This window comes from Hyperolius riggenbachi, chromosome 6 (genome assembly GCF_040937935.1).
Source record: "Hyperolius riggenbachi isolate aHypRig1 chromosome 6, aHypRig1.pri, whole genome shotgun sequence".
NCBI classification, from domain to species: Eukaryota; Metazoa; Chordata; class Amphibia; order Anura; family Hyperoliidae; genus Hyperolius; species Hyperolius riggenbachi.
Window position 1 is genome coordinate 295379343 of NC_090651.1, and position 11323 is coordinate 295390665.

Below are 11323 nucleotides of genomic sequence, written 5' to 3' on the forward strand. Positions count from 1 at the left end.
CTCCTTTCTGGTCCAGCTTTGCACACATGTTGGGGGAGGGACGCTTCAGGTGGCAAAAAGTTCAGAACCGGTCCTGTCAGGGCTGTCCACTAGTGTTGGGCGAACAGTGTTCGCCACTGTTCGGGTTCCGCAGAACATCACCCTGTTCGGGTGATGTTCGAGTTCGGCCGAACACCTGACGGTGCTCGGCCAAACCGTTTGGCCACATGGCCAAACTAAGAGCGCATGGCCGAACGTTCCCCGAACGTTCGGCTAGCGCTGTGATTGGCCGAACGGGTCACGTGGTTCGGGCCCGAACGCGCTCTGATTGGCCGAACGGTCACGTGGTTCGGGTAAATAAATACCCGAACCACGTCATATCTCCGCCATTTGTCTGTGGGTTTAGCTTTGGGTAGGCAGGCAGGGTAGTTCGCTCTCCAGCCACGCTAGCCAGGGTCCCCCCCAGTCATTGTGTGTCGCTGCTGGGAAAAGTAGTACACCGCTCGCTCAGCCACACTATATATAGCATTGTTTACTGCCACTGTGTACCTCGCTCAGCCACGCTATATAAAGCATTGTGTTTTCTGACACTCTGTGTACACGGCTTAGCCTGGCTATATAGCATTGTGTGTACTGCCACTGTGCACCTCGCTCAGCCACGCTATATATAGCATTGTGTTTTCTGACACTCTGTGTACACGGCTTAGCCTGACTATATAGCATTGTGTGTACTGCCACTGTGTACATCGCTCAGCCACGCTATATATAGCATTGTGTTTACTGCCACTCTGTGTACACGGCTCAGCCAGACTATATAGCATTGTGTGTACTGCCACTGTGCACCTCGCTCAGCCACGCTATATATAGCATTGTGTTTTCTGACACTCTGTGTACACGGCTTAGCCTGACTATATAGCATTGTGTGTACTGCCACTGTGCACCTCGCTCAGCCACGCTATATATAGCATTGTGTTTACTGCCACTCTGTGTACACCGCTCAGCCAGACTATATACCATTGTTTACTGACACTCTGTGTACACCGCTCAGCCAGACTATATAGCATTGTGTGTACTGCCACTGTGTACCTCGCTCAGCCACGCTATATATAGCATTGTTTACTGACACTCTGTGTACACGGCTCAGCCAGACTATATAGCATTGTGTGTACTGCCACTCTGTGTACACGGCTCAGCCAGACTATATAGCATTGTGTGTACTGCCACTCTGTGTACACCGCTCAGCCAGACTATATAGCATTGTGTGTACTGCCACTCTGTGTACACAGCTCAGCCAGACTATATAGCATTGTGTGTACTGCCACTCTGTGTACACCGCTCAGCCAGACTATATAGCATTGCGTACTCTGCCAGTCAGTGTGTATATTGCTGGGATCAGTAATACTCCACTCACCGCCAACCACTATATGAGCTCACCATGAGTTCCTCAGAGACCTCCGCTGTGAGCAGCACTCCCAACAACAGCAACAGCCAACGCCCCACGCAAGCTATAACATCCACCCCAGCAGCCAGTGGTCAGCAGCAGCCCTCTCCGGAGGAGAATGTTGTGTCCATCGGTCCGTCGCCAGAACGATTAATGAGGGCTGCCATTGAGGAGATGATGGGGCCTGATGTGGAGGAGGAGGTCTGGCTCAGGCCAGCATCCCAAGTTAATGTTGAGGACGATGAGGGGTCTGTGTCTGGGGATGTTGGGGTGGCAGAGGTGGTGGGTGGGTCAGACTCAGGAGAAGAGTTGTATGATGAGGATGATGATCAGGACCATCTGTATGTGCCTCAGAGTCCGACCCCGGAAAACATGTTGTATCGTGTGATTAGGTACTAAAATCTGCGTTCCCACTTCCCAGTACTGCCCGCAGTGCCCGGGTCCACGGATCCATATAATTTTTTGGGCAGCACTATCAAACTGTGGTACTATGAGTGAGTTGCCATGGTCCTTCTGTGCTGCCTGTCACACTCACCGTCTGTCTGCAGATGGATTGTTCAACACAGCTACGCCATCTGACATGTAGTCCTGGACCTTGACCATCTTCTCCAGGCGATTGGTGTTGGAGGACGTGGAACTGCCCGATTGCTGTTCTGTGGGCTGCTGCAAGGGTGTCAGAAAATGTTCCCACTCCAAGGACACTGCCAATACCATTCCCTTTTCGGCACTAGCAGCAGCTTGTGTTCTTTGCTGCCCTCCTGGTCCTCCTGGGTTTGCTGAAGTCAGTCTGTCGGCGTACAACTGGCTAGAGAAGGAGGAGGATGTCAATCTCCTCTCTAAAGTCTCCATCCTCAAGGGCCTGCTGGAATTGTTCCATTTTTGACCTGTCTGACACTTTCTTCAATCAGTTTTTTAACATTGTGTTTGTATAAACTGGGTATAAACCCAGTAATTGGTGTTGTCCAGATTCCAGAATAATGAATAATAATGAATAGTGAATAATGCGCGGGCCGCGTTCAATGCAGTCTAGCATGAATTGAGCCATGTGTGCCAGAGAGTCCTGCCAGACTCCTCTGTCTTCATGTTCTTGTAAGCGTTGTGATTGTTGTGATGCACCATATTCGTCACCAGCATCACTTTCTTCCTCTTCTGCTGTCCTTTCCCGCTAAATTGTGGAAGTCCAACGTGCACCGCTCTGTCCCTCGGCAGTGGGGGCATCCAATTCCTGCTCCAACTCCAGCTGTTCCTCGTCCTGTTCTTTGTCATAGCTGGGACCAGCGTTTCCTGAGGCAGGTTGCCTGATGTTGGTATCATCACGCTGATCGTTTTCATCTTCAGAATCCCCCACTTGCATCATGCCAGCGGTTTCCATCTTCAACATTGATTTCTTCAGTAAACACAGCAGTGGTATTGTAATGCTGACTGTAGAGTTGTCACTGCTCAGTCACGCAACGTGGATTGCTCAAAATTTTGGAGGACTTGGCAGAGATCCAACATGGTGGCCCAATCAGATCCACAGAAGCTTGGTAGCTACTAGCTGCTGGAATGCGCCTCGGCACTGCGCAAAAGCGTGCTAGCATGTGCAGCGTAGAATTCCAGCGCGTAGGCAGGGACATCACCCAGCGAGCGATGGTGCGCTAGATTGAAGCGCTCCTGCATCTCTTGGTGAGTCCTTCAGAAGCGGTACTGGACTTTTAACAATGTTTTTTTTTTTTTCCTTCAACAGAAGATCTGCCACGTTAGAGTGAGGAGGACGCCGCCGACCCCGACACCAAGCTGAACCCCGGCGAACTCCAAGCAGAGGATCTTCAGGAACCCTCAAGGCTTTGAGCAAGCTGAGGAGGATCAGCAGTCCCGACGAGACCTCTCCTCATATGCGACTGAGTGCAGTGGAGCTCCCCAGAACAACCTCTCAGTTGTCACTTTGTCACTGGTCACTTTGTCACTTTGTCACTTTGTCAGTTGTCACTTTGTCACTGGTCACTTTGTCACTTGTCACTTTGTCATTTGTCACTTTGTCACTTGTCACTTCTCACTTTGTCACTTGTCACTTTGTCATTTTGTCACTTGTCACTTTGTCACTTGTCACTTCTCACTTTGTCACTTGTCACTTTGTCATTTTGTCACTTTGTCACTTGTCACTTTGTCATTTTGTCACTTTGTCATTTTGTCACTTTGTCACTGGTCACTTTGTCACTTGTCCACTTGTCCAGATGATCTCGGTACACCTCCTGAGATTCAAATTCCTGCACACATTGCTCTGGGATTTGGGTGTGATGAATGATGCATCTAACTGGCCACCGGAGGCAATTAAGGCCTTCAAAACATTGAAAGCAGCTTTCTGTTCCGCCCCCATTTTGCGTCATGTTGAGTTGTTGACGTCATGTTCATCCTCGGCCTCGCCTTGCATTTCAGTGCGAGGTGCATTTTCCACAGAAAAAGGTTGTGAATCCGGGCACAACATTTGTGGCTGTTCCATTGACCTTTCACAGGTAGAAGATTGTGGGGGTGGGAATAGCTCCTCCGAATAGCCCATTGTGTCCTGAAAACTACTCATTGCATTGCTTTGTGCACACATTTTTTTGTCCTCATGCAAGGCCTGAGTTGCACCTGAAAGCGTGGCCTTCTCCTCCTGCGCCTCCTCCTGTTCCATCACGTCTGCTGCTGCTGGGTTAGCGTTGACGCCCGGTCCCTGTTTATTGAACCTCTTATCTTTATTACATTTATGACTGCATGGCGGTAAAAAGCATGCTATCCGCACGCTTCTTGTCCTCATGCAAGGCCTGGGTTGTTGTGTCTCAAAAAGCATGGCCTTCTCCTCCTGCGCCTGCTCCTGTTCCATCACGTGTGCTGCTGCTGCTGGGTTAGCGTTACCGGTCCCTTTTCCTGGAACCTCTTCTCTGTATTACATTTATGACTGCATGGCGACAAAAAGCATGTTACCTGTGCAAAGAAACATGACATTTTCCACATTTAAAAGACAGTTTTTCCTTTGAAACTTTACAATCAATTTTCTCAAAAACTATAAGCTCTTTTTCAAATATTTTTTTTTCCTCTTGTACCCACTCCCAAGGTGCACATACCCTGCTAATTTGGGGTATGTAGCATGTAAGGAAGCTTTACAAAGCACGAAAGTTCGGGTCCCCATTGACTTCCATTATGTTCGGAATTCGGCGCGAACACCCGAACATCGCGGCGATGTTCGGCGAACGTTCGCGAACCCGAACATCTAGGTGTTCGCCCAACACTACTGTCCACCATGAAGGAACTGTTGCGCCACTTATTTTCAGTACAATAGCCCTGTTCAGGTTTTAAAGGCACCATCAATTATTTAGAGAGAAGACACTTGTCATTTTTAGGTAGTTGTGAGCTGCTTTTAAATAGGAAAAGGACATGGTATGGACTTTAGTTTTCCATTGAAAGAAAATGAAAATGCAAAAAGCACTTTTTTTGTTCTGGTAAAAATGGTATTGCAGTGAAATGAACAACTTTGCACACCATTAGCAATGAGTTTGATGAGATTTTATGTTGTGTATGGTTTCCCCTTAGGTACAGAATGAGCAGGCAATTCTTTGATTACAAAGGGACACTCTTCCCCTGCATGGCATGCAATGCTGAAGATATCGCTTTCGCAGAGAATGAATTCCAAGTCCGAGATGATGATATCTATAATATTACATATCCTAAAGCAGGTAAAAGAGATACTCATGTAATTAACCACTTGCGGATTTCTGCTACGCATATCTACGCCCCTGTAAATGTCACTTGCGGAACAGGGGTGTCGATATGTGCGTCTGATTGGGCTTGTCACCGCTCGTGATCATTTGTTCTCAAAGCCAATCAAAGTGCCAGTAGTGAATGAAAGCCATCATCAGCAGGATGCTGGTATTCATTCACAAAGTGCATGTATAAAACAAACACAGCACCTCCTATGTAATGTTTACAGTACACAGGGAAAAAAAGTGTGGGTACATGTAGTAGTCAAAAAGTAAAAAAAAGAGTGTGTGTATATACATATATATATATATATATATATATATATATATATATATATATATATATATATATATATATATATATATATATATATATTTATATATATATATATATATATATATATATATATATTAACCCCTTTCACCCCCTACCCCATAGTTACCAGAATAAAACAAAACTTCTAAAAAGAAATGACATCAATTAAAAAAAAAATAGTGCATCAACAAAGAAAGCAGAGGAGTGCACACCAGCATCCTGCCATACTACTTGAAAAGCGGTGCAACATCTGGCTTAGCATATATCCATGATACAGTATCCACAGTAGAAAAATAATTCCAGGAGCAACTCGCTATAGCATTAAAAATTCCAAACTTTTAATTCAATTCCTTATAAAAATTAGCAGGTTGTAAAAACATAATACTTATCAAATTCCACTGTTGGCAGAGCAGCAATAAGGTACAGAGTTGTACAAGAGGTGCAGAGGATGTAGTGGACCAACTCTGCACGTTACTGCTGCTTTGTCACCAGTGGAATTTGATTTAAAAAAAAAATAGTTACCCTAGGTATTTTTAATATGTATGTCATGAGGGTATATTACTGTAATTTGTGCACATAAGGGCTTGTAATTATTTATACTGTATAAAAAAATGGAAAAAATGCACCTTTATTTCCAAATAAAATATTATCGCCATACATCGTACTAGGAACATCATTTACATGTTGTTATAACTGGGACAATGGGCAAATAAAATGTGTGTGTTTTATATATAGTAGTACTTTCTATTTTTAAACTATAATAGCTGTAACCTGAGAAATAATGACTTTTTAAAAAAATATTCTTAAAATGCATACAAAAATAAAATAATTCTTAGCAAAAAGTACCACCCAAAGAAAACTTAATTTGTAGTGAAAGAGAAAAAATAATATATACATCATTTTGGTATATATAGTGATAAATAGTGATAATGTTTTTGGCATATGAATGGGAGGAGTGTGATGTGAAAATTGCAGTGTTTTTAAGGGGAAAAAAACTGTGGTAGGGAAGTGGTTAAAGGGGAACTTCAGCCTAAACAAACATACTGTCATAAAGTTACATTAGTTATGTTAATTAAAATAGATAGGTAACATAATCTCTTACCCACCCTGTTTTAAAAGAACAGGCAAATGTTTGTGATTTCATGGAGGCAGCCATCTTTTTGATTGAAAGGAGGTGACAGGAAGCATGAGACAAAGTTCCAACTGTCCTGTGTCCTGATCACCCCTCCCAGCTGTGGGCGCTAGGCTTCAAGTCTCAAATTAAAAAATAAATAAAAAATGTGCCCCATAACAGCAGAACAAGAACAACAACATCAGAAATCCCATCATGCTTTGCACAGCATCAGGGTAAAAATGCCCGTGCAGTTTTCTTCTGTGCGGCTAAAAATGAGACTTGCGTAAGAAAAACAACGTTCTGATGCTGTGAAACTATTCAGGAAACACCAAGCCTTTTCAGTGCTGCTGAGTAGATTTTTAGTCTGGAGGTTCACTTTAAAGCTCCTGGGGTGACGGTTGTGTGTAAGATAATGTAAAAATGCCACTTGACAGGGATAGCTCAGACTCTTTGAGAACATTGTTCTCATATGTCCATTGATGTCTGTTACAATTGGCATGTCAGAGATTGCATTGCTATCTATGATATGTCCGGCTTCCGTCCAGTGTGTAGTAATGTCTTGCAGAATGGGTCTTTGTGTTTTGATACTGCAACAGACACAATGAGCATGTCTGAACATGTCTGAAGGGATCCAATAGTTAATGCATAAAAAATAATTGACCGGCTCACCAACAGTGAATTTGCAAGAAATGTGTATCGAAATGAGAAAACACAGCTTTTGTTTTGTATTACATCATGCAAGTAAAGAAGGTGGAGCATAAGATAGTACCAGCATACAAGTGTCTATGAGTGTGACACTAAGGTGCAGAACAAATTGGACCCTAGGCAAGATAGCACTTTTTGCCCAATGCAGATGATCGCCTGGCTTTTTTAGTTAGGTTTGTTGGGGACTAGCATCCACCAGGCCCCTAGACTCTCTCCAGACCCTAGGCAGCTGCCTAGAATTGCCTTGTGGATAATCTGGCTATGCTAAGATGCAAACAATACAGGGATACAAGCAGTCACGATGCTATAACAGACAGGCTTAAAGCAGCAAATAACAGCAGTACACAAATGCACAAGCAGAGTATAGCAAGAAAGCAGATGGAGGAGCAGCCAATGCAGTAAGTGTAATGTAGCAGAGTGACTACAGGTCAGGTCAGAGTCCATTGCCCTGACAGCACCGTTTCAGGCAGCGGTCCTTCATCAAAGGGTGCTATGGAAAGATGCTCCTTTAGGGCTGCTGTGTCCATAGTTTAGTGTGTCAATATTTATACAGGAGACAACCTGAGAAGGCCCGTTCTGGACGCCAGGGCCGGATCCAATAGTCAACACAGGATCTGTCGCCATGACTTTAGTGGTCTGTTTCACAAAACAATACGATTTGCTGTCCAGTGTGACCCTAGCTTTCCCATTTAACAGAATTCACATCGTCATGCGGAATTGCGATTTCATGTTTGTTAAAGAATTATGACCAAAGCAGCACCACTCCTATAAATCTCAGTTCAAATACAGTTTATTATTATAACTTCAAAGAACACCATCAATAAAAACATCTAAAAATACAAAGGACACCTCACGTAATATATAACAGTTCATAATCAAATATAATAACCTGAATAAGGCATGAATAGTATATTAATAAGGAAATCACCTGGATAGCTCAGTGTGAGAGCTGCCGCAGGGATAGAACCCGGGTTCAGGAAGTCAGGTCTCAAATAAAGTGCATATGTGATAAACCATAACAAGATGTAGCAAAAAACATTTCATAGCAAAAAATAGTGATAAGTGCAATAAAGTGCCAGCGTGCTAAGATAAATAAGTCCCCAATGAGGGGATAGGGAACCCTGAGTGATTGATGCTGAGACCAACGCAGCAATATAGTGACAGATAGAGCAGGCTTACGTGACCCAGGATGGAGTATACCAACGAGGTGTCCGATGAGGAGGAGAGGCCCCCGGTAGACTGCTCTACCGGTATCGTGGCAGTCACGCCGCTTTGTCAAGAGTGGGGGGTCCCACATTTCATGTTTGTTGCTCATATAATGTGTTTCAATGGCATCGCATGGATATGACAACATGCATCCACATGCAGTAGGTACAGCACATTTTGATCTTAAATATCAATTGAAAAAATGCTGCGCCACCTAAATAATTAAAATCACTGTATTACTAATACAGTGGAGAAAATAATTATTTGACCCCTCACTGATTTTGTAAGTTTGTCCAATGACAAAGAAATGAAAAGTCTCAGAACAGTATCATTCCAATGGTAGGTTTATTTTAACAGTGGCAGATAGCACATCAAAAGGAAAATCGAAAAAATAACCTTAAATAAAAGATAGCAACTGATTTGCATTTCATTGAGTGAAATAAGTTTTTGAACCCTCTAACAATAAAAGACTTAATACTTAGTGGAAAAACCCTTGTTTGCAAGCACAGAGGTCAAACGTTTCTTGTAATTGATGACCAAGTTTGCACACATTTTAGGAGGAATGTTGGTCCACTCCTCTTTGCAGATCATCTCTAAATCCCTAAGGTTTCGAGGCTGTCTCTGTGCAACTCTGAGCTTGAGCTCCCTCCATATGTTTTCTATTGGATTAAGGTCCAGAGACTGACTAGGCCACTCCATGACCTTAATGTGCTTCTTCTTGAGCCACTCCTTTGTTGCCTTTGCTGTATGTTTTGGGTCATTGTTGTGCTGGAACACCCATCCACGACCCATTTTCAGTTTCCTGGCAGAGGGAAGGAGGTTGTCGTTCAGGATTTCACGATACATGGCTCCGTCCATTTTCCCGTTAACGCGATTAAGTTGTCCTGTGCCCTTAGCAGAAAAACACCCCCAAAGCAAAATGTTTCCACCCCCATGCTTGACGGTGGGGACGGTGTTTTGGGGGTTATAGGCAGCATTTTTCTTCCTCCAAACACAGCGAGTTGAGTTAAAGCCAAAGAGCTCTATTTTGGTCTCATCAGACCACAGCACCTTCTCCCAGTCACTCACAGAATCATTCAGGTGTTCATTGGCAAACTTCAGACGGGCCTGCACATGTGCCTTCTTGAGCAGGGGGACCTTGCGAGCCCTGCAGGATTTTAATCCATTGCGGTGTAATGTGTTTCCAATGGTTTTCTTGGTGACTGTGGTCCCTGCTAATTTGAGGTCATTCACTAACTCCTCCCGTGTAGTTCTTTTTCACCTTTCTCAGAACCATTGACACCCCACGAGGTGAGATCTTGCGTGGAGCCCCAGAGCGAGGTCGATTGATGGTCATTTTGTGCTCCTTCCATTTTCGAACAATCGCACCAACAGTTGTCACCTTCTCTCCCAGCTTCTTGCTAATGGTTTTGTAGCCCATTCCAGCCTTGTGCAGGTCTACAATTTTGTCTCTGACATCCTTGGACAGCTCTTTGGTCTTTCCCATGTTGGAGAGTTTGGAGTCTGCTTGATTGATTGATTCTGTGGACAGGTGTCTTTTATACAGGTGACTAGTTAAGACAGGTGTCCTTAATGAGGGTGACTAATTGAGTAGAAGTGTCCAACCACTCTGTGGGAGCCAGAACTCTTAATGGTTGGTAGGGGTTCAAAAACTTATTTCACTCAATGAAATGCAAATCAGTTGCTATCTTTTATTTAAGGTTATTTTTTCGATTTTCTGCCACTGTTAAAATAAACCTACCATTGAAATGATACTGTTCTGAGACTTTTCATTTCTTTGTCATTGGACAAACTTACAAAATCAGTGAGGGGTCAAATAATTATTTCCTCCACAGTATATATATATATATATATATATATATATATATATATATATATATATATATATATATATACTAGCTGGTCGCCCGGCGTTGCCCGGGTATGTAATTGGCTAGTGTTAGCTCTGCCCACTTTTTCTAATCCTAACACACAATTACTCAAGGATGACCTAATTTGTGAGCTTTGGCATCAATAATTGGCATTGAAATGAAATAAATCTAATTGGCTGTGGCTCCACTCCTTTGAAAATCAATAGGTGAATTTTGATTAGCTTTTTTAGGCTCCACCCACTTTTCTGAATATTAATCCCAGTCACCCAGTGACCAACTGTGCAAAGTTTAAGAACCCTACCATTGACAGTGTAAGAAAAACAAAAGTTTGCTTTCTTAAAACAGAAAGAATTTGCGATAATTCAGGTTGGAGTGAGCTTAAAATGTCACCCAGTGCATCTCTGTTGAATATATGCAAATTAACCATTGTTACCCTTAAAAGCTAAACCCAATTCCAGAACTGCTGGAATACAATGATGTGTCATTTTGTTAATTTGTACAGAGCCATAATAATCCAACATGCATACAGACTGTGTTGGATTGTTTGATCCTCATCAGTGCATGGCATGGATTAATTTGGCTCTATGCAGTAGGGCTTGTAACACCGAGAGGTACAGACTAACCAGCAAGCTCATGGTGACCCAGAACCCATTGTATTGTGTAAGGGACTACAATGGTCCTTACTAAGATGTTAAGAAAAACAAAAGTTTGCTTTCTTAAAACAGAAAGAATTTGCGATAATTCAGGTTAGAGTGAGCTTGAAATGTCTCCCAGGGCATCACTGCTGAATATATGCAAATTAACCATTGTGCCCCTAGAAGCTAAACACACCTCCAGTGTAACAGTGTAAGAATGTCTGCAGTTTACATTTTCCAGTGAAATTTGTATTTGTCTCCGCCCCCTTTTTGGTTATGGGAATAAAAAGTATCCTATACTTTATTCGAGGTAATGTACTATGTGTGTGCCAAATTTCAG

The 11323-nt window shown here is 43.2% G+C and overlaps 1 protein-coding gene across 1 annotated transcript in view; it reads left to right on the top strand.

The window, feature by feature from the left end:
- LOC137522801 (sulfotransferase 2B1-like) overlaps positions 1 to 11323 on the top strand; it is a 61075-nt gene that overhangs the window by 12020 nt on the left and 37732 nt on the right. The window contains exon 2 of the mRNA XM_068242893.1: positions 4970 to 5112. Within this exon, the coding sequence (XP_068098994.1) occupies positions 4977 to 5112 (136 nt within the window). The 5' untranslated portion in view covers positions 4970 to 4976. The remainder of the gene's footprint in view (positions 1 to 4969; positions 5113 to 11323) is intronic.